Source organism: Engystomops pustulosus, chromosome 6 (assembly GCF_040894005.1).
Source record: "Engystomops pustulosus chromosome 6, aEngPut4.maternal, whole genome shotgun sequence".
Classification (NCBI taxonomy): domain Eukaryota; kingdom Metazoa; phylum Chordata; class Amphibia; order Anura; family Leptodactylidae; genus Engystomops; species Engystomops pustulosus.
In genome coordinates this window covers 153304971-153328707 of record NC_092416.1, presented here as the reverse complement: position 1 = coordinate 153328707, position 23737 = coordinate 153304971, and the positions used below count along the sequence as shown (strand labels likewise).

The window sequence follows — 23737 nt, the reverse complement described above, 5'->3', positions numbered from 1 at the left end:
TGTAGCATTGAAAACTTAATCAAAAGTTGCAAAAAATGACACCACCCACAGCTCCGTGCACCGAAGTATGAAAAAGTTATTAGCGCGAGAATATGGCAAAATAAAAATATTTTGTACAGGAGGTTGTAATTTTTGTATTATTTATGCATTATAAAACCGATACAAATTTATTATCCACATAATCGCACCGACCCAAAGAATAAAGTAGACATGTCATTTCGGGTTCACAGTGAAATCCGTAAAATCCAAGCCCACAATAAAACGGCGCAAATGCATTTTTTCACCAATTTCACTGCATTTGGAATTTTTTCCCTGCTTCCCAGTACACGACATGGAAAATAAATACCAGAAAACAAGCTGCCACACAGCTCTTTACATGTAAAAATGAAAAAGTTATAGATTTTTGAAGGTGGGGAGTGAAAAATGGAAATGAAAAAACAAAAAAGGGCCAGGTCGTTTAGGGGTTAAATGCAAAGGGTTTTACGTTCCATAATGTCAATCGAATGTCAAGCGGCAAGACACCGGACTATTAGATTACAGTGTAATAGCAAAAGGCTGATGAGGAAGAGGGGCAGCAGTTGATATCACTGATATCCTGTCCTAAAAATAGAAAATCAGGTCCAGTTCACATTTGCATTTAGACTTCCATTTAGTAGTTTCTGGTTTTGGAAATAACGGATTGTAATATAAATGAATGTCTTTCTATTTACTGAAATCTATTTTACTATTTCTAGATTGCTCAACAATTGCCACCGAAGGTCATCGGTTATAGCTGGAAGCTGCTGTACAGTACAGACAAAAATGGCTTCAGTCTGAGGACCATGTATCGCACTATGAATACAGTCAGCTCGCCAGTCTTACTGGTTGTGAAGGATAATGAGGGAAAGGTAAGATGGTATCCAGGGAATATCAGCAGGATAAATGTTTCATAATCCAGTATGATAGAGCCATTAATCATCTGTGGGGAGTAGTACTTCACACCCCAACAGAGGTTCATGGGAAGATGACAATTTGTATCAAATCAAGTAACCTTCAGGTTTTATGTGAACTTTACACTATATTAAAATTTTCAGCTTAAAGAAACCTACCATTTGATTTGATGCATTATGAAGCAAATATACCTTGAGACTGCTGTAGCTACACTGATGCAGGATCATATCCTGGTTAATCCCTGAGCTGAGTGGTTTTGCTGGTAAAACAGATAGAACATTATGATAACGATGCTCTGCCCCTTCTATGGCTCCTTCAGCGTTTGGTTCTGCACTTCTCCTAGCCTGTGAGTTTTTCTCTGCAAGAGAAGATGATGCAAGCTCAGTGTTGATCGAGGAAGCTATGCTGATTCAGCTTTCCCAAGGTCCTGAATGTTATAATTGTTTTTTCAGCAAAACCACTTAGCACAGGGATTAAACAAGATATGTTTCTGCATCAGTGTAGCTACAGCATTCTCAAGGTATGTTTGCTCCATAATGCATCAAATCAAATGGTAGGTTTCCTTTAAGATATTGATCAGTAAATCAAATGATAGGTCATCAACTTCAGATTCATATTAGGTATCAATAGTCATCATACTCATACTCCTGGTGTCTCCTTCACTTTATTCACCTCTTCTCTTGGTCTCTCCGAAATATGTCCAAGGAGTCTCCTCTATTGTCCCAGGTCAGGGAGAGGATGTGATATACAGGCTGCTACCATCCAGAAGTGAGCAGCCATTTGTGGAAAGAAGTAAAAGGGATGTGAATAAAGAGTGATAAGGAGGGCATCAGGTGTGTTTACAGTTTAACACCTTAGCGCTCTGCGCCGTAGCTGTACTGCGCTGAGTCGCGCGATTAGCGCTCAGCGCAGTACAGCTACGGCGCAGAGACGATGCCGGTTCAGCGCTGTATAGCAGCCGAACCGGCATCGCTAGCCGCGGGATTTCAGCGGTAATCTACCGCTGACATCCCCGGCTAACACCCGCGGTCGGAGTGGGCTCCGATCGCGGGTGTTTAACCCGTTAAATGCCGCGGTCAACGCGACCGCGGCATTTAACATGCCTTCTGGGGGTCTTTACCCCACGATCGGCCCCCCCGCACCGTTTTCGGGGGGGGGGGCGATCGCTGTTTTGGCTCCTCTGGGGTCCGATCGGGACCCCAGAGAAGCCTGGAGGGTTTACCTTTAAGATGGCGTCTGTGACGTCATCTTAAAGGCAAAGTGTCAGCCTATGCATCTGCATAGGCTGGCACTGATAATACCCTGCAATACATTAGTATTGCAGAGTATTATCAAGAACAAGCAATCAGATGATTGCTTGTTCATATCCCATGGTGGATCATGTAAAAAATGTACAAAATAATGTTTTTCAATAAAAAATTACTTTATAAATCACTAAAAATGCCCATAAGCCCCAAAACATATAAAGAGACATATAACGCTCAAAAAAGTCTAAATCATAACACAAACCCCACATATATAGTATCACCGCGTCCGTAACAATCCATAGAATAAAACTAAATAACTATTGAACCCATATAATGAACGCCGTAAAAAAAAAACGACAAAAACCCGCCAAAAATTATGATTTTTACCTATTATATCCCACTAAAAATGCAATAAAAAGTGATCAACAAAACATATGTACTCCATAATGATATTGTTGCAAAGAACAACATGTCCCGCAAAAAACAAGCCATCAACCAGCTCTGTAGCCAAAAACGTAACAATGTTATGCCACTTGGAAGACAGCGATGCAAAAATGATAGATTTTTCCCCACATTAGGGTTTTATTTGGCAAATTTAGTAAAACATAAGAAAAAATATTCATGTCTGGTATCCCCGTAATCGTATCGACCCATAGAATAAAGATAACATGATTATTAGGATATACGGTGAACACGGAAAAAAAAAAGTAAAAAATCCAGTACAGAATTGATGCTTTTCTACTCATGACCTCAAAAAAAGTTCCAAAATTTTCAACAATAGGTGATACCAACCCCAAAATGGTAACACTGGAAAAAGCATCTCGTCCCGCAAAAAAAATGCCGTCACATGGCCCAAATAACGGAAAACCGAAAATTTTATAGCCTTCAAAAGGGGGCAACCAAAAAACTAAAATCCTGGCAGCTGCAGGGTGCTCCTTCCCTTCTGCGCCTCGCTGTGCCCCCATAACACAAGTATCGGGGGGTCGCTGCACTCAGGAGAAATTGTAGAACAAATTTTATGGTGAGTTTTCTCTTTTTATCTTTTGGAAATGTGTAAATTTTAGGGCTAAATGAACGTATAACCGACAAAATTTGATAAATTTGAAATTTCTAAATGTCACCGCCATTTTGATTCAATTACTATGAAGATCTCAAGGGGTTAACAATCTTTGTAAAAGCTGTTTCTGATAGTTTGAGGGGTGCAGATTTGAAAATGGGTTGGTTATATAGGGGATTTTGTTGCTAAATATGTAAAATTTTATTTCAAACAGTATTTATCCCCAAAATAGTCAATTCCGAAAATACGGAAAATCGCTATTGGATTTGTAGGCTGCGTGACGTCAAAATAAATTATCCAAACATTTCAAAAATTATGAAAATGCAAAGTAGACAAATGGGAAATGTTATTCTGCAAGTTATTTTGGTGGTAAATCTATCTGCCTGAAAACGCGGTGATTTAGAATTTCGAAAATGGCAAATTTTTCAAAAAATTCATCATTTTTTTCTTTTTTTTGTAAATAAACGCAAAACTTATCAGCCAAAATTTACCACTAAAATGAAGTACAACATGTGGGGAAAAAACAATCTCAGAATCGCTTTGATAAGTAACAGTGTTCAAAAGTTATAACCACAGGAAGAGACACTGGTCAAATTTCAAAAAAAAGTTGCGAGCCTTAACCTGCAAACAGGCTGCGTCCTTAAGGGGTTAAAGGGACACTGTCACCAGATTTTATCTAGAGGTGGGGTATGAAATATTCTTATAGCATTATTTTCTTTTATGTTAAATCTTACCAAATTATCTATATTTCATGACCTCAAAGCCATATGATAATAAAAAGCGACAGACTTTTTGCCTGAGATGAGTCACCTGGAGAGGCAGTGATGGAGTGTTACTGCAGATGCCCTTATCTTGTGCTCTATGGCACCTGGAACCATGGTTCCAGTGTCGTTTAAAAGATGAAACATCTTGTGCTATGGAACACTTGTCAGATGTATAGATGAGTTATGTATTGTAACCTGTCGATGTGGTCATAACAAAGGGCCCTTTTATATACAGCTACTTGAAGACCACTGCTCTAATATGTGAATTTTTCTTCTTTTTTTAATAGGTTTTTGGAGGCTTCTGTTCCAGTGAACTCAAAGTCAGCCCAACTTTCTATGGCACAGGAGAGACTTTCTTATTTACTTTTACACCACAGTTAAAGGTACGGAAGCTTCATACATTTTCTATGTTTCTAAAGTTTGTGATCCTTGTGATACGATGAGAGACTATAATAGAGTGATTCAATAAAAACAACCCCTAACAGCCGCCCTTTCGTTCCGGGTGTTCCTGTCCTGTGAGCTACCTATAGCCATGCACAACCCCTGTGTGCAAGGCAGCATATGAACCACCCCCTCAATGTATAGATGGCCTGATGCATTGAAGACCCTTAGCTGTTTTCTTTTTACCAGACCCATCTGTGTTATTTTTCAGGTTTTTCGATGGACAGGGGACAATAACTTCTTTGTAAGAGGGGACGTCCAGTCATTGACATTTGGCGGAAGCAAATGGTATGGAACAGAGATTACTTTTTATTTGTAGACGTGACATCATTCTGTATTAGGTCACATTTTGACTGATTCACTTACGTTGAGTTTTTGTTCTTCACAGTGGTAACTTTGGTCTATGGTTGGATGAAGATTTATATAATGGAAGAAGTCAGTGGTGTGCGACTTTTAATAACAGCATACTGTCCAGCAATGAGCAGTTTCGCATTCACAGCCTTGAAGTGTGGGCATTCACATGAGCTTTGGCTTATACAAGAGACTGTTTAACATCTTTTGCAACCTAGAAGAGATATGACGATGTTCCCAGGACCTGGCTGATCCTTTAAGAGAGAACAAAATAATGAAATAACATCTTTGATCTTCAGGTGGCCACACTGGTGAACTAAAAAAGTTTGCAGTATGTGACTGTGAACTCTCCCAAAGGGCTGATGAACAAGAGGTGTCAATTCAATTTGTGTATAAAGATAAGTGTTTTATCAGTACATGATGAAGTTTAGGAGTGATAACCCCATGTTAATTTATTTACTACTGTATTTCCAACCTGACATTAATAAATATTATGTGTCAAAGTGTAATATCCTGGTGTGGTGGTAGGTATCAGAACATAATATCTCTGTGGTCTTAGGGTCCTAATAAACAGAATGTACATGGTGGCCTATATAGAGGCAGAGTATTCAAGAGGAGAAAAATGTATATCTATAGACAGCATGACAGAGCAGGAGAAGCTGACTAACCTGCAGACAGCATGTTATAGAGTAGGAGGAGCTGAGCCAATTGTACATAGTTTCCTTTCTGTAGGCAGCATGTTATAGAGCAAGAGGAGCTCAGCATATATTGCATGGTGTCCTATCTGTAGAGAACATGTTAAAGAACAGGAGGAGCTGATCAGATTGTACAAAGTGTCCTATCTGCAGGCAGCATGTTATTGAGCCAGATTAGCTAGACAGATTGTACTTAGTGTCCAATCAGCAGGTAACATTTTACAGAGCCAGAGGTGCTGAGTAAATTGTACAAAGTGTCCTATCTGCAGGCAGCATGTTATAGAGCAGTAGGAGCTGAGCAGATTGTACATAGTGGGGCATATTTACTAAGGGTCTGAATCGCGTTTTTCCGCTGGGTTTCCCGAATTTTTCAGATTTACGCCGAATTGCCCCGGGATTTTGCAAAAATAGCACTCACATACACCGAGACGACGAAGGTGAATTACGGCGGACTTCAGCGCAGCAGCGACACCTGGTGGACATCGGGCGCACGACTTTAGTGGCACACCAGGGAAAGTGCCATGGCCAGAGCTGCTGGGGGGAGGGGGCTGTATATAAAATAACCATGAGCTCTTTGGTATGATACACTAGGTAGGGAATATTTTAGGAAACAGGAGGCTGTTTTAATTTCTAAATTTTGAATGCTGACATGTGAGTTCATTGCAAAGAGATAAGGGGGGAGATGTCGGCCAGGGGCCTATTGAACCCTGGAGCTGACCCTGCCCTCACCTCAACCCTGGACCCGTGGGACAACTACTACGTTCTTAAAGGGATAGTCTCATGCTGGACATAAAGGGTCTTATGGAAGCGGGTCTCAACTATGGAACCCGTGCAAATCACTGAATAAGTCATCTTCCAGCAAGAACACAGAACCACGAGGACGTGGAAAACAATGATTGTTTTTTTATATTTATTTCTCCTTCTTTGAACAGTATGTGTTTCATTGTGAAGGGACACAGCTCTTGGTGGCGCTACATAAATAACAGATGCACAGAATGGCCTTCTGGGTAATAATACATCTTATAAATTGGTCTCATGTTTGCTGCACAGTCATATGTCCATCTATTGAGCATCTGACAGTCAGTCATAACACTCTCCACCACTAGAGGGCAGCAGCGAATTTCCTGGTGGGTTCTTCTGTCTAATAGGAAGTTACCTAGCAGGGGCGGCGCTCGCTGATTGGCTGCTCTTACATCAGTCACCTTTAGTTCCGCTCCTGCAGACTTCTGGGAGTTGTAGTCCTGAGCGCGGCTTATTAGGAAAGAAAAGACTACGCGTCCCAGAATGCTGTGCGTAGCCATCTAATTGGCAGCCTGGATCCTTCTGCTATGTAAGCGCATACACAAAAGGCTGGTTCCTGGGCGGCAGGTAGGATTGTCATTCAGGAGGTGGACATGGGAGATGTGCGGTGCTCGGATACTCAGCGCCATTATATTCCTCCATCCTATAGCTGTCACCAACCCCAGGGACTGTGCATGAGAATAGTATATATATATATATATATATATATACATACACAGGACTGTGCATGCAAATAGTGTATATATACAGGACAGTGTATGAGAATAGTATGTATGTATATATATATATATATATATATATATATATATATATATACACACAGGACAGTGAGATTAGTGTGCAGTGTATATACAGTCAGGAGTGTGAGACTGTATATACAATCTATACAGTAATATATACAGGCTGTATGCAGTGTGTATGTATATATATATGAGACCAAAATTGTTGTGCCGCTCAAAAGTGACTGATGATGACTTAATCAACATTTGAACGATTTTAGGGTTACTCCATGCCACTAGTTACAAAATTACCAAAGTAAATCAACATGCAAAAAAAATTGGAGAACAGCATTGACTGTAGCACAGAGAAATATTATAACTACATTTTCTAAAGGTTCCACCAGTCACCATTCAATAGGAAGTGCACAGGCCTCTGCTTGTCTTTGTGTATTTTTGATGTAAAATTCAATATTCTAGAACAGTGATGGCTAACCTATGGCACTGGTGCCAGAGGTGGCACTCAGAGCCCTTTCTGTGGGCACCAGAGAGGACTCCCGGTATCTTCCTGCAGTCCCAGACAGCCCAGGACTTGCTGTGCACAGAGCTATATTAAAGTGACAGTGCTACCTGGGACTATTTTCTGCTATATTGGTGCCTCAGATGCTGGTATCAATGAAAACTGTGACAGAGAAGGGAGTATAAATCATAAATTAAATTTCTGTGTTGGCACTTTGCGATAAATAAGTGGGTCTTTGTTGTAGTTTGGGCACTCGGTCTCTAAAAGGTTCGCCATCACTGTTCTAGAAATATCAGACTTGGAGCAGCCAAGTTCTCTCGCTATGGGTGATGGGGTCACCCTTTTGGCCTTAGTCTGGTCAAACTTCTGCTGTAGGATTTAAAGGGATTTTCCCATGAATTCAAGTAAGGCCCTATCCTCAGGGATAAGACCCCCACAGATCACAAAAATTAGGGGTCCAATGTTGTCCCAGGTACATCCCTCGGACCTCTCGTCACTCCAGGAGAGTAATGGAGCAGACCGCGCACATGACTGTTCTGCTCCATTCATCTCTATGGAGCTGACGGAGATCGCGGAGCACGGCGTGACCCAGTCGGACCCCTTGTTTTTCTGATATATGGGTTTCTCATCACTAAGACCCCCACTGATCAGCAAGTTAGGCCCTATCCCGTAGATGGGGCCTAACTTGATTTGTGGGAAAACCCCTTTAAAGGACATCTACCACCAGGGTCAAGGATTGTAAACCGAGCACACTGACCCCCACTGGTAGGAACTACACTTCTTTTAGCTTATTTATAAAGGCTTTTAAAATGATGCAAATTAGCCAAAGGGCTCCAGGCTCCATAGGGGTTAATTGAGCCTGGAGCCACTCTGGGTAATTTGCATCATTTTAAAGCCTTTTTTTTAATTAAAAACAATTGTATAAGAAACTAAAGAAGAGTGGATCCTGCCAGAGGGATGCACACCAGTATGTCAGTGTGCTTGGTTTACAATCTTTGATCCTGGTGGTAGATGTCGTTTAAGTCATTTTGGAACGACACAACATTTTTGCAAGGTCAGTGAAAACTGGAAAGTTAGGCGCCACTTAGCTAGGGTTTGTCTGATAATTAAGGAAATTGGCACCAAATCCCAGATCAACACCAATAACTCAATAACCAAATCCCAATAACACCAAAACAGGTATCTGAAAGTGTTCTCTACTTTTCTCATTTACATTTTTGTAAAGAACATTAATAAAGTTCTTAAGTGCTCTGAACTTATTGTACTGCCTTGCAGTGCTGGAGTCCTGGGTTCAAATCCCATCCAGGTCCACATCTGCAAAGAGTTTGTATGTTCTCTCCGTGTTTGTGTGGGTTTCCTCTGGGTCCTCCGGTTTCCTCCCACACTCCATAACATACGGTTAGGTTTTTAGACTGTGAGCCCCATTGTGGACAGGGACTGATTTGTCATGCTCTGTGCAGCGCTGTGTAATCTGTGTGCGCTATATAAATAAAGGAATTATTATTATTATAACAAAGCCTAAGGCTCTAAAAAAGACTAATATGAAGTATACAAACTGTTTTCATAAATCGTTTAGTATTTTAGGAGCGTAGGATCCCTAGCATGTCCTCATAGTGGCTTAAGGCTTTTTTCCAGATTCTATTAGGAGCTGCAGCTGTCGGACATTTCTGCTTCTCTCCTGATTCTGCACTGAAAGATGATATCATGGGAAGATGAGCAGGTGCCCCTGGAGCTCTACATCTTACTATCCCTCCCCATTAATAGGGCTGTGTTTTCTCCTGACTGTTTTACGTGTATGGGAAGCTTTAAAGGGGTTGTCTATATGAAGGCACAAATGTGTTTGAGGAAAGAAGAAAATAAAAACTTGCTTAAAGGAATAATATAAGTGAATAAAGAAGCATTATTAGTCAGAGGGGTTTGCTTATTTGTCCACTTTGGCACCTATCACTCTCCCACCTTCACTCCTATCTACTTATACACTTGGAAAAGTAGATCGGGGTGGGGGAAGGCATGGACGCTTGCAAGAGGCGTAAATAATTAGTGAAACACGGAGCAAGAAGCAGCTACCATGATGTAGACAGTAGCTGCTGAGCCCATTAAAGGGAACCTGACATCAGCAATTGACCGAATAAACTACTACCAAAATACTGTCAAGCAGTGTTACACCTTCTAGTTATTTTTTCTTTCATGTGCCAGTTTGGTGGCATCTTCCAGAAAATGAACTTTGAAGTGAGATGTAAATTGGTTTGATGAAGTCAAGGAGGTGGAGAGTTCAACACTGAAATCAGGGTGGGAACTCTAAACGCCTCCTCCTCTGTGATTGACATCATGCACCAGACTTCAGGAGATCTGGTTAGTGATGTCACTTGATGCAGGACCATCAATTACAATGAAAGAGCTTTCCAAGGAAAAGAGAGCTTCACTTCAGTGTTAAACTCTTCTCCTCCTTGACGTTATACAATCAATTTACATCCCACTTCAAAGTAGATTTTCTCGATGATTCCATCACACTGGGCCATGAAAGAAACACAATATGGAAGGTGCTCGGCTGCTTAACAGCATACTGGTAGTGGTTTATTAGGTCAATTTCTGCTGACACGTTCCCTTTAAGCATATTTAAAAAAAATCAGATTAAACAAAACACTGCCAATTCAAGGGCTAATGAAGAAAAGCACCAGGACCAGCATTCACACAGCAACATATAAGTGTGATTAGGTTGAAAATTGTTTATACCAGTGTTAGATTTCCTTTAATGCTGTGTTCTATATCTTATACAACATAAGTGGAATCATATAAAAATTAAAGGGTTTATTCATTCACATGATATGTTGGAGGCTTATAAAAAGGGGATATGCCATATATTTTTGTAGATGGGATGACCCATATTTTCTATTGATATTTTATTATTGTTGTCCGCTTCTCACTGTTTCTCTTCCTGTTTTCAGCTGACACTTTTGCTGGATGACATTAGATCTTTCATTCTCACTGCTTTTCAAAATGGAAACATCAGATTATGGGACCAAAAAGGATTGGGGCAAGTCAAGATCAAAGAAGACGAAAAGTTCATTCAAAGCGACCAAATCTATCGGAAGCACAAATCTTACATCTGACAGCAAAAAGATGAAGGATCAGAAGGCAACGCAGAAGCTTTTGTGTAAAACAAAAGAAGCTCAAGGACGCCCATCATTAAGGAGCCAACTAAATGGGCAAACCAAGAAAACCTCAACCAAGGTCAAAGGGAAGAAAGAAGTGGCCACCTCTGTGTGTGACCTCCAGGAGCAGGCCATGGAAAAGACCAAGCCTTACGTGTGTGCCATGTGTCAGAAGAGCTTTGCCCAGAAATCCAACCTTGTCACCCACTTCCGAGTCCACACCGGCTCCAGACCCTACATGTGCATGGAATGTGGGAAGAGCTTCAGTACCAGCTCCAACGCAGTGACCCATCAGAGGGTCCACACCGGAGAAAGACCCTACAGTTGTGATGTGTGCGGGAAAAAATTTAGCATCAGTTCCAACTTGGTGACCCACCAGAGGGTCCATACAGGAGAAAGACCCTATGTCTGTACTGACTGTGGAAAAAGCTTCACACATCGCTCAAACCTGGTCATCCATCAGAGGGCACATTCAGGGGAGAAGCCTTACGCCTGTAATATATGTGGGAAGACATTCACGCACAGCTCTCACCTTGTTGCCCATCAGAAAGTCCACGTTTAGGAGAATAGACTCAGTGGACAGCCTTAGTATGATTCGGGGCTAAAAACCACTTGTATTTTCTGTCTGTATTACATATGATGTGCCATGTAGTTCCAATACAGGTAGACGTTACCCCCTGCCGATCGCCTCTACTACATCCTGAGAGTGAAGACTGTAGCTTTCTTATATACTCTCACGCCTTCATGACCTGTGAACTTCTAACTCTTAGTGATAGGAGACACTACAACACTATAAACAAGCCATTGCAGAGAAATAGGCTAAAGGTAATGGAAATCAGAAGAAGAAGAAATCCGATGCATGATGTATACCTGTCCTAGGATGGTGGTGATCTTACTATAGGGACTAAGGACTTGATTTGTAGAGATGAAAGTCTTAATTTGTATCCTGCACCATTTTCTACACCAACAAATGTGACACTTCAAGTGATGTTACACTTGAAGAATGGGCAAGACAGGATCTAGTTATTAGCAGATAACTAATACCTCAAGCACATGAGTATTATTGTAGTGAGGGACGTTATGTAGGAAGTGTACTACTTACAGGAGTCAAATATAGACTGCTAATTAGCATAATTTTAAAAGTTGATTTTAGAATCTATGAGTACATGTCCCTGGTTTATCATCCTTGATTCAATGAATGGAAACCCTTGCCGCATGTAGATGAGTAAATCCAATAAGCACTTCTAACTTTCTTTACTAGAAGGTTGAAATCTCATGCTCATCCTTCAGTGAATTCTGTTGACTACTGGTGATAAGAATAATAAAATACATTAGATAAAGTCTTGTAACATATTACATCCACCAGAAACATTCATCAGAAAAATTCATCTCAACTAATGACAGGTAAATATGACTCTTTTTTTACCTCATTTTCACATGAGATGAGTCAAGTTTAGTGGTTGCAGAGGAAATGTCACTTCAGCAGTCCCTGTCTTCTGTCCTATAGGTCCTAGAAACCAAGATTTTAGTGTTTTAATTAACATAAGGATTTAATCTTTTATCATATTTGATCGTATACAGGCAGCTAAAGACATAGGGGGTCATTTACTAAGGGCCGATTCGGTTTTCCCGACGTGTTACCCAAATATTTCCGATTTGCGGCGATTTCCCCTGAATTGCCCCGGGATTTTGGCGCACGCGATCGGATTGTGGCGCATCGGCGCTGGCATGCACGCAACGGAAATCGGGGGCGTGGCCAAACGAAAACCCGAGGGATTCGGAAAAACCGCTGCATTTAAAACAAAAAATGTGTCGCGGAGCTTGCACTTACCTTCACTCAGCCCGGCTTGGTGTATTCCAGTGCGTTCCAGGGAACTTCAGCGCAGCAGCGCCACCTGGTGGACGTCGGAGGAACTGCCTTAATAAATCCCGGCCGTACCCGAATCCAGCGCAGAGAACGCGCCGCTGGATCGCGAATGGACCGGGTAAGTAAATCTGCCCCATAGTTGCAAACTGAAGATATGCAATCTGCAGATAAAGGTCCCGTTCCAGCCTATAATTCAGCTGCCTGTATGTCCAGTTCTGTAGCTCCCAGGACCTTAAGCCTGACGGGATCTAAAAGATGAGATCCTTATCCTTATAGCACAGAGTAGCTGAGGTTTCTCAATGCTTCTAATGTTCAGTTATGCCCCTCTCAATTAATTGATAAAATTTAGGGCAAAAAAAAACTCCGGCCACTGCCTTGCAGCTGGGGCATCCTATTACCATGATGGAATTTGGTTATCTCTTGAATGACCCATTTCTTTATATGTGCTGGTTAAGAGGGACCACATGGGAGTGAATGACCTAAATTCAGAGACGTGCCCTATTGCTTACGTCCATATAGTGTCATAGGTATGATATATTTCAACATATCAGGACAGAAGCTTAAAGGAAATCTACCATTATTATCAAGCAAGACAAACCAGGGGCAACCCGGAGGTAATCTTCTTATATTTGTTATCCATGGCCTCCTAACTTCTAAAATCAGCTTTTAAAATTCTACTTACGAACCAGAAGGGCTCCTGGTGTGTTATCAGAGACCCTCCATGCTGTAGCTTTGCAGGCTTTTGCACTGTGCTGGAGCACTTCTTCCCCCTCCCACTAAGTGAGATTACACAAAGGAGGGGTAGACAGTGTAACAGCCTCTGAAGCTGCAGCTGAGAGCCAATCTGGCTCATGAGTTGGTTTTAGAAGGAATGAGGCCATTGCTAACAAATATAAGAAGATTACCACAGTCATACCATAGCCTGGATCTATAAATAAGTGTCCCTGGTTTATCATGATGGATTTTAGTGGTAGATTTCCGTTAAAGGGCAACTCCGCTTTTAAACTATTAGGTATGGTCATTAAGTTAATGTTTTATAATATTTTGAGGAGACAAAAAATATTTACTGCGTATACTCGAGTATAAGCCGACCCGAGTATAAGCCGAGACCCCTAATTTTACCACCAAAACTGGGAAAAACTATTGACTCGAGTATAAGCCGAGGGTGGGAAATGCATTGGTCACAGCCCCCCTCCAGTATATAGCCAGCCTACCCCCTGTAGTATACAGCCTGCCCCCTGTAGTATACAGCCTGCCCCACTCGCCCCCTGTAGTATACAGCCTGCCCCACTCGCCCCCTGTAGTATACAGCCTGCCCCCAGTAGTATACAGCGAGCCCAGCATTAAAAAAAAAAAACTTATATACTCACCCTCCGGTGGCCCCGATGTGCAGCGCTGCTCCCCCGATGTCCGTGCGGCTCGTCTTCAGGCTTCCGCGCCCGTCTTCTTTCTTCTGCTGGGCGCCGCCATGTTTTTCTCCCGGGCGGAGAGTATATAAGTTTATTATTTTTTAAGTATTTTTTACCTGTGCATTGACTCGTGTATAAGCAGAGGGGATGTTTTTTCAGCACATTTTTTGTGCTGAAAAACTCGGCTTATACACGAGTATATACGGTAACAATTTTTAGTTACAAACTTTCCCAAAAATAGCTGAATTCTGGCGAGTTAATGTGTTTGCAGTGTGCTGTCAGTGAAAAATCTTTATAGTTTGGATAGGATACTTAGGCTGCTTCACTGCCTCATCCATCAATAAGAAAAGAACACACACAACATGCGTGGCGGACATGTGAGTATAGCCTAGGGGAGCACTGGCAGTCGTACAATATGACGTGTAATAGATTAGGTAATCGGTGATCGCTGGCGCAGGGGAATTGGGAAACCTGTGATTGAAGATGTCTCTGTATTTCTGGTTTTATTAAACTGATCATTGAAGTATGATATTGTCCCCTGAGTACAATAATTTACTATTCCACTGGATAGGGGGACAAATGAGGAACTGACTATTTGTCCCCTTTTGGGTCATTGGGCATCGCCCCACTCAATTCAATTCTATGTAACATTCGCATCATTCCTGTGGATAGGAAATACAAAAGTCTGAATTTAAAAAAATGAACACGTCATTCCATCGTCTGCCTGGACTGATAGGAGGCTTGTGGCCATAATATGACAATAGGGAAAAAACAAGGCTCAGAACCCAAGGTCCAAAGCAGATGGGAAGCAACAAAAATGGGGAGGACTGGGAGGCTTCACTCACCAAGAAGAAATATAAAAATACAGGCAGTCCCCTCCTTAAGGACACCCAACTTACAGACAACCCCAAGTTAAAGACGGACCCTTCTGCCCACTGTGACCTCTGATGAAGCTTTCTGAATGCTTCATTTAGTCCCAGGCTGCAATGATCAGCTGTAAGGTGTTTGTAATGAAGCTTTATTGATAAACCTTGGTCCCATTACTGCAAAACATTTAAATTTGGTTTGTAAAAAAACATCCATCGTGATTATTATCCAAAAAATCTAGACAGAAGGTGACGCGTTCCAGACAGTTGCATGTGGTCCTTACTCATACCTGTTTGTCCCACGTGCCCAAAGTATTGAATAGAAGGGCTGGCGTGTATTCTGGGTGCTACTGCTCCAAAGTGTCTCTACTGCCAAACACCTCTGGTGGTGACTTATTTTCTGGGGGAACAAAGGATCAGGGCATGTTATATTGTAGCATCCTGATGTGCTATATGTATGGGAAGCTATAGAGAAGCCAAGCCCACACTGATGGGTAGGTTTCTGGGTTGGCTTATTTTTGAAATAGGAACTTTTCAATAAACTTCTCAAAAAAAGAATTTTTTCTTATACATGGCTCTTCTATACCTCCCTGAAAGTTTCAACTTTTAATTTTACTGAATTCCAGTCCAAACAATGGTCAGCTGTAAGTTTTCTTACCTAGATAGACTCCAATTGTACTATCCAAACTATCCTACACACATTGGCATATCAGAAGCGTCCAGACTGATTATGGAAGTCCCACCTCCGTCCTCCACCACTATGGGGTAAGAGATGTGTGTGTGTGAGTCTATTTGAGGTGAAACGCCTCAGGGAGGTGACTGGGGGCACTAGAGAATCAGGTACTGTCCTTGTTAGGGAGTCAGGGAGGGGAGAATCAGGTACTGCCCTTGTCAGGGTAGTACCAGGTAGAGAATCAGGTACTGCCCTTGTCGGAGGTGACTGGGGGCACCAGAGAATCAGGTACTGCCCTTGTTAGGGAGTCCTGGAGATGACTAGGAGCACTAGGGAATCAGGTACTGCCCTTGTTAGGGAGTCAGGGAGGTGACTGGGAGCACTAGAGAATCAGGTACCTCCCTTGTCAGGGAGGTGACTGGGAGCACTAGAGAATCAGGTACCTCCCTTGTCAGGGAGGTGACTGGGGGCACCAGAGAATCAGGTACTGCCCTTGTTAGGGAGTCATGGAGGTGACTAGGAGCACTAGAGAATCAGGTACTGCCCTTGTTAGGGAGTCCTGGAGGTGACTGGGAGCACTAGAGAATCAGGTACTGCCCTTGTCAGGGACGCGACTGGGGGAACTAGAGAATCAGGTACTGCCCTTGGTAGGGAGTCATGGAGGTGACTAGGAGCACTAGAGAATCAGGTACTGCCCTTGTCAGGGAGGTGACTGGGGGCACTAGAGAATCAGGTACTGCCCTTGTTAGGACGGGAGTTATATTATTGGGTGAAAGGGCAGTCTCCCCCCTCCCCCATACATCCCACCTATTGATAGAGTAAGAGGTGCCTTAGAAAAAGAAATAAACAATTGGTGTGAATCACAGTAAGGTAACTCACTATACATGACACATTGCACATTGATCTTTATGTAGCACCACTGTGAAGCTACCTGGCAATGCAGACAGATCAATGCTTTATCCAGTTTGATGACTGGGAGTAACTATCCTGAGTCAGCTTTTTGGAAGAGATGATGATTTTTATTGGGAATATCGTTAAGTTTTAATTGTTGCATCTTATAGAAAATTGTTGCTCCTTATAGAAAGATGGACAGAAGCTCACAGAGTTGTCACGTTCTCCGGTTTACTCCCACACTCCAAAACATACTGATAGTCTGATTAGATTGTGAGCCCCATTGGGGACAGGGACTGATTTGGCAAGCTCTGTGTAATCTGTGTGCACTATATAAAGAAATATTATTATTCTATAGAGATTCAATCGAAAAGAGAAGAGGTAGAAGTGAAAAGACGTGGGTCACAGCAGCTAGGTCTCCATCCAGCTGCTCAGGGGGAACTGAGAATCACACACAGAACCTGCAGAGGGGAGAAACAAGTCATTTAAAGGCCAGACATACAGGGTTATTCCCAGTAGTGGATTGTAATATAGGCAGTTTGGGCGCCTATATTTGGGTTTGGGGGTATATTTCTGGGTTTGGGCGCCCGGGGCCCAAGTCTTCTAGGGGACCCATGGACACCCAAACCACCTGAGAAGGACCTTCACTTATGAAATCTTAGTACATCTGTTCCTGCTTTCAATACACATGTACACAAGAGCCATTGCAGGACCTTTGAAGGACCACTAAAGGTCCTGAAATACCAGATTGAAATCAGGCAGAAGGGACACATCCCCCATTCCCCAAGAAGCTTATTCTAGTCCCATATGTAGGGAGTGGTTTCCAGACTTGTAGGGACTATGATATTCGTACAGCCCAGGGCCCATGGCAGACCTAATCCACACCTGATTATTCCTCAAGTGTAAATGGAAATTATAAAAGTATCATTTATTGTTAATTAACATTTCTGACGTGTCAGTATAGTTTGTGAAGTTGTTGAAGATAATTCTTAATCTTCATCCTGAACAATTCTAATGTGAGAACTGTAATAGTAGAAGAGATGATCACATACTTGTTACTATTCTTAACCATTAGTTAGTGACTTGATACATTGTGACATTACAATGCAGCTTAAAGTGATCCCGGCTCATCAGACTCATCCAAAGTAAGTTTAAGGGTTTGGGTTTTTTTTTAGCCATGGATAGGGCCTGCAAAGGACATATAATAACTGGTCCATACTGACTTGTGGTTGGTCCTGTGACCCGAATCATCCCAATATATTCTGTTTAAATTAAGAAATTACTATGGTCGATTGCACACAACCATATTGGGGTCTATGACACCCGATCATGGTGCTGTCAGCATTGCACTGCAGAATATAGAGCAGGTCCTATCCAAGGACTAATATTCAGCGCAAGAACTAACACCCCCTTCTCCACTTCACTCAGGGAAGTACACGGTCGTGTGCATGGAGTCTAAGGTGTAAGTCAGTACCTAGGGGTCCGTCTGTTACCGCTGTGTGATGTTTTTATTTGACCTCAATAAAGAAGAAACTCTGCCGCAGTACAGTGTATTGTACTAGTACTGGCCCCAGGATTTTGGGGGTTTCTCCCATGCAAAGAGTTTAGACCAGGGGTGTAACAACAGCGGTAGCAGCCATAGCAGCCGCTATGGGGCCCGCAGTTTTAGGGGGCCCCGCCATCCGGCCTGACACAATAAAGAATGGAAGATGTGCACCATTATATCTATATTGTACTGCACATTTCTAGCATAATATGTATATAACATATACTGTGATGTATATATGCAGATGATGTGTATATGGTGTCTGTATACATTGTATGTGAGTATGTTGCATATGGCACTGTATGTGTGTGTATATGCTGTGTGTGCACATGAGTGTATTTATATGTGTGAGTATACTAAAATGTATATTTTATAAGTAGGAAGGGGAGGGGGGCATGCAGTAGCCTGCTAGGGGGCCCTGTCTCTCCTAGTTACGCCCCTGGTTTAGACTAAATATGGGAGGTGAGCTGGTGCATTATTCTACTATTTTTGGTAAGTTTGAGAACTTTTAACCACTTTTGATTTTTAGTTACAGTCTTTTTGTCCCCTCATATATTATAAAACATGAACCTAATAGCCATTCCCTCGCAAAAGAACTCCTGCCCATCTCATTACGTCACATACTATAGAAATTAAAAAAACACTACTGCTGCTTCCAATTAGTTTGCCATTTAAAGGAAATCTACCATCAAAATCCATCATGATAAACCAGGGACATTACTCATAGATCCAGGCACTGTGACTGTGGTCATCTTCTTATATTTGTTATACATTTGTTATACATGGCCCCATTGCCCCATTTAATAAGCCTAATGGGCTACTGGGGGTCATTGCCAGAGCCCCCCCCCCCATGCTGTAGCTTCACATGCTGCTATACTGTTTTATCCTCCTCTCTGCTCCCTCAGTACTTCTCCCTCCATCTGCCTGCTGTAATCTCACACAGTGGGATTGGTGAAAGTGCTTCTGCACAGTGTAACAGCAAGTGAAGCTACGGCGGGAGGGGGTCTGATAATGCACCCAGAAAACTTTTAGCTTATTAGCATCATTTTAAACCTTGATGTCAGAAGGAAGGGTGGAATAGATAACAAATACAAGAAGATTACTGCAGTCACTGGAGTCAGACTGGAGTAAGTGCCCCTGGGTTATCATGGAGAATTTTGATTTCTTATTTTTTTAAGATTTTTTTTTTATGTAGCAAACCAAAAATGATTGCCCATGTCCTACGCACACTGCAGTGCAGACTGTATTTGGGTAAAGAACCATATACGTTTCCCTGTTGATGCTATATAACAAGTCTATCCATGTTTCTAATCCAAAGGATTTTCGGGATTGGCTTTTGAGGACAATCCTACATGTGACTGCAGATGTCTCCTCTTTATAGCACCACACACCGTCCTCTGCTCACATCGCTATGGCAACAGCATCTCTCTGCCTATAGTCTATGGTGCTACAGCATAGAGGATGCTGGGATTTGCAGTTTTCGAGGATGGGATTGTCCGCTTGTGAACCGGTCTCATCCCAGAATTCCCTGGTGAGGATGCTGGGCATGTGCAGTGACTGCTGCTGTATCTCCCTCAGTCTATGACATGATGTAGCAGTGTACAACGTGCGTCTGGGTCACAGCACTGCAGAGCTGTCATCAGACTGGAGCCCAGCCATTACACACACGCATTTTAGAGAATGTTATTCTGTATCTGATGAGAGCGGGAGCTGTGAACGGATCTGACTGCTGGATCTGCATTGCCTGAAGGGACTGTGAGTCTGGAGAGGTAAGTCATCAACACCTACTAATGGTTCCTCATATTGTCACATATTATCTTGTCACTCCACATTGTAGTGTAGAAAGCTGGATACATTAGAATATACAAACATGTTATGGAAGCTACAAAATCAGAATCGGGTCCTGAACTATAATGTATTATTTATAGCGCTGATCTTATGCCCTTGTGTATACATCACTGCACTTATGTATCTAAGCCCGTAGCTTGACTCTAGGTACAGTGTAGCGGAGATACTCTAAGAATGATGTGCCAAACCTACAATAACACATGCAACTTGTGGTTACATGTGAAATCTCACCCTTTCACTTATAAAATATCGCCTTCAAAGTCATATGCAAATGAGAAGAGAAGTGTCATATTTTGCTTAAGATGAGTCACTTGTGGATGCTGCAGCGAGAGCATCAATTCAGACGCTTCTATTTTGGGCAATATAGAACTATATGCACTCTTCTCATTTTAACATGACTTTGAATACGTTTTTTCAATAGATGTTTTATAGGGAATTTTAGGACATTTCATACCCTATATAAGGGTGCTAGTACTAAAATCGGGTGACCCTTTAAAGTGTTGTTATAGAGAACACACTCCAATTATCCACACTGTATAGAAGTGGTACCCAACCTTTTTTTTGTTCTTTCCTGTAGCATGCCCCACTCCAATGTCTTCTTTCCTGTAGCTCTCCCTCCCAGGCTACCAAAATCCCCTGCAATGTCCCATTTCCTACAGCATTCCCTACTCCGATATCCTCTTGGCTGTAGCTGCCCCTCCCCCTTAAATGTCCCCTTTCCTGCAGCATGCCCCCCTCCCTCAATGTCCCCTTTCCTACAGTATGCCCCCCTCACTCAGTGCTCCCTTTCCTGCTGAATGCCCCCTCCTCCAATGCTCCCTTTCCTGCAACATGCCCCCTCCCTCAATGCCCCCTTTTTTTGCAGCATGCCCCCCTCCCTCAATGTCCTCTTTCCCATCCAAACTAAAAAAAAATCCATTACTTACCTTCCCCGTTCCCCAGCATCTGCTTTCCTTTCTTTCAGTTCAGCTGCGGCCCAGGGCCAAGTGCTCAACGGCCCGGTTTTGGGCCACGGTTTGGTGGTTGGGCAACACTGATGTATCGCACATAAAAAATATATTACTATGTCTAAAAAGTTATAGAAAGTTTGTGCTTTTGTTTTTCAGTCATCCTTCCTGGTCACGATGGGCTGTCAGGAGGTGCATGCAGTGACCCTGTTCGCCTTTGTTTGCGGGACAGCCTCCATTGCGGGTCTCTTTGCCGCTACGCTTCTACCTCAATGGAGGCTGATGAAACTCTACACGTTTAACAGGAATGAGAAGAACCTGACAGTCAGCATGGGGCTGTGGGTGAAGTGCACCCGGCTGGAGTGGAGCCGGGACTGTATGATCTATGACACGGAGTGGTACGCCAGCGTGGACCAGCTGGACATCCGTGTCCTGCAGTTTGCTCTTCCCTTCAGTATCCTGATAGGTGCCGCCGCTCTGATCCTGTGTCTCATCGGGATATGTAACACCACATTCAGCTCTAATGTCCCGAGTCTTAAGATTGCCAAGTGTCTTGTGAACAGCGCCGGCTGCCATCTTGTGGCTGGCATGTTATTCTGCTTAGCGGGTACCATGAGTATCACTCCATCCGCCTGGGTCATATTTTACAACAATATCTTAAACAGCAGATATGGGCCCTACTTCACCTATGACATTGCGGTTTTTGTGGCCATTGGGAGCGCTGGGGGGATGTTCTTCACCGCAGCCTTGTTATTTATGTGGTATTGCAATTGTAAATCTCTGTCTTCTGCTTATTGGCAGCCCCTCTACTCACATATCCCAAATATGCAGAATTACATCCCCCCATCATATTCCTCTCAGTCCCCCCTGTCACCCATCGACATAGACTTCCCTGTCACCTACACGGTTTAGTTTTATAGGGTAACAGGTGACTTAGTGTCCTGTTATTGTGCTATATTTTATAGTGCCATGTATATACTGCTAGGGGGAGATTTATCAGAAGTGTCTGAGAGCAGAACTGTTCTAGTTGCCCAAGGCAACCAATCAGAGCACAGCTTTCATTTTCCCACAGCTGTTTATACAATTAAAGCTGACTTCTGATTGGTTTCCATGGGTAACTAGAACAGTTTTACCTCAGAAACTTCTGATATATCTCCCCTATAACTTTTATATTGTAACCAAATGCAAAGTCCCAAAAAGTATTGCATGGTCAGAGATGGATTAGGACTGCCATGGGCCCTGGGCTGTATGAATATTATAGCCCGTACAAGTCTGGAATCACTTTCTACATATTGTACTAGAATCAAGCTTTTTGGGCAATGGAGGATGCGTCCCTCACGCCTGCTTTCAATCTGCGGTTTGAGGACCTTCAAAGGTCCTGAAATGGCTATTATATACATAACAGATGTACAAGGATTTCATGGGTGAAGGTCCTTCTCACTATACATTTGGTGGGTGATATGGGTGGCCGTAGGCCCACTAGAAAGCTTGGTCCCTGGAATACCACCCAAACTGCCTTTATTATAATCCATTACTGTCCACGATGGGGGTAGGGGTCTTGACCACTTTTCTCCAATGCATGATACCTGTACGACATTCATCCATTGTATTTGTAAGAGGGAAAGCATGAAACATGAGGAAGGTGGTCATGAAGATCTTTCGCCGGATTAGGAAGATGATGCTATGTTGTGGGTCTCTAATGTCACAGGCCGCAAAGTATCTGCCTCCATCTATGTAGATGCACAATGCACACTTTGACGCTCTACTTAGTGATGTTCAGTTCTTCCATTAAGGTACATATGACTGTTATGAGTATTTTTTTAGCTTTTAGTATTCGTAAGCACTAGAAGTCTCACCATATCAGAGCCAAGATCTTATAGATGACATATTATATCCATATATATGTGTGTATTGTGTTATACAGTAATACCCACTATGTTCCACCCTGTGGATAAAAAACAACAGGAAAAGGGGTTGAAAGACCTCTGTTGTAGAGATGAGGCCCCCACTCTGATGCCTCATACAAATATACATTATCAATTAGAATAGATAAAGGCTGCTTATGATCATGTGTCTACGTGGGCTGAAAACAATGGGCCTTGTCCTATTGTTTGTGACCCGACAAGTGAAAGAGACCGACTGCATCATAGGCAGGAATGGGACCTTTTATATAATTTGCGCTGTGGTCAGTTGCCGCCTTCACAGTCTGGTGAAGCAACGGGAATGCACTTTACCATGAATTTGCATAATAAAAGGCCTGGGGCGTAACTAGGAGAGGCTGGACCACAGAAAAGACTCTTGAAAAAAAACCCACATACATGTATCTGTACACTTACACATGTTTATAGAATCACATACATTAATACACACATTTATACACTCACACAGACATATATATAGGGGGGCATTTATCAGAAGTGTCTGAGGTAAAACTGTTCTGTGTGAAAGTTGCGCTCTGATTGGTTGCCATGTGTCTGCTCTCAGACACTTCTGATAAATCTCCCCCATAGTATATATACATCACATTGTTACACACACACAGCATGTACACACATACATACAGTACCATATGCACTGTATATAATGGTGAAGCTCTTTCATTTTTTCGGATGATAGGGCCCCCTGACACTGCGGGCCCCATAGCAGCTGCTAAGGCTGCAACCTCTGTAGTTACGCCCCTGTAGAAGGCTACGGGGCCATGAGCTGGGCGCAGTTTGTGCGGCTAAACCATGGCCTCTGCACACGTATTCACTGAAATATTGTAAATGTGAACCAAAATGTTGTAATTTACTGTAAATAGAAGAAATTTTCTTAAAATTATTTACAATTATGAAAATGATATGTAAGTTCTTCCCCATTCTTAATCATCATAGCATAGAAGTCTTATAATCAAGACTGGATGTGCCACATATGTAAATGTAAAGAGATGTTTATTTCTGTGTGTAAGTGACTTGTATTATTTTCTTATGTTTGTATCGTGGAGGAACTTTTGGGGATTTGAAAAATTGGATTGTTT

At 42.4% G+C, this 23737-nt stretch overlaps 3 protein-coding genes across 5 annotated transcripts in view; all 3 read left to right on the top strand.

Moving 5' to 3' along the window:
* The window catches only part of LOC140064703 (TLD domain-containing protein 2-like), a 38403-nt gene extending 33104 nt beyond the window's left edge, over window positions 1-5299 (top strand). For both annotated transcript variants that reach the window (XM_072111851.1, XM_072111850.1), the window contains exons 3-6: window positions 735-887; window positions 4286-4381; window positions 4651-4727; window positions 4828-5299. In XM_072111851.1, the coding sequence (XP_071967952.1) occupies window positions 735-887; window positions 4286-4381; window positions 4651-4727; window positions 4828-4963 (462 nt within the window). In that variant the 3' untranslated portion in view covers window positions 4964-5299. The remainder of the gene's footprint in view (window positions 1-734; window positions 888-4285; window positions 4382-4650; window positions 4728-4827) is intronic.
* Window positions 5300-6672: 1373 nt separating this feature from the next.
* On the top strand, window positions 6673-14479 carry LOC140064701 (uncharacterized). Of its 2 annotated transcripts, none has more exons than XM_072111845.1 (2): window positions 6673-6815; window positions 10468-14479. In XM_072111845.1, the coding sequence occupies exon 2, from the start codon at window positions 10484-10486 to the stop codon at window positions 11234-11236; it is 753 nt and encodes a 250-aa protein (XP_071967946.1). In that variant the 5' UTR covers window positions 6673-6815; window positions 10468-10483; the 3' UTR covers window positions 11237-14479. The 2 variants fall into 2 exon arrangements, with proteins under 2 accessions (XP_071967946.1, XP_071967945.1); XM_072111844.1 differs by having other exon boundaries at window positions 6685-6853.
* Window positions 14480-19337: 4858 nt separating this feature from the next.
* On the top strand, window positions 19338-23100 carry LOC140064700 (claudin-12-like). The gene is made up of 2 exons (XM_072111842.1): window positions 19338-19695; window positions 20881-23100. Exon 2 carries the CDS (start codon window positions 20899-20901, stop codon window positions 21631-21633), a length of 735 nt encoding a protein of 244 aa, XP_071967943.1. The 5' UTR covers window positions 19338-19695; window positions 20881-20898; the 3' UTR covers window positions 21634-23100.
* The last annotated feature ends 637 nt before the right edge of the window (window positions 23101-23737 follow it).

Excerpts from the sequence above, each read along its gene's own strand:
- LOC140064701 (XM_072111845.1), top strand. The coding sequence starts at position 10,484 with ATGACATTAGATCTTTCATTCTCACTGCTTTTCAAAATGGAAACATCA.
- LOC140064700 (XM_072111842.1), top strand. The coding sequence starts at position 20,899 with ATGGGCTGTCAGGAGGTGCATGCAGTGACCCTGTTCGCCTTTGTTTGC.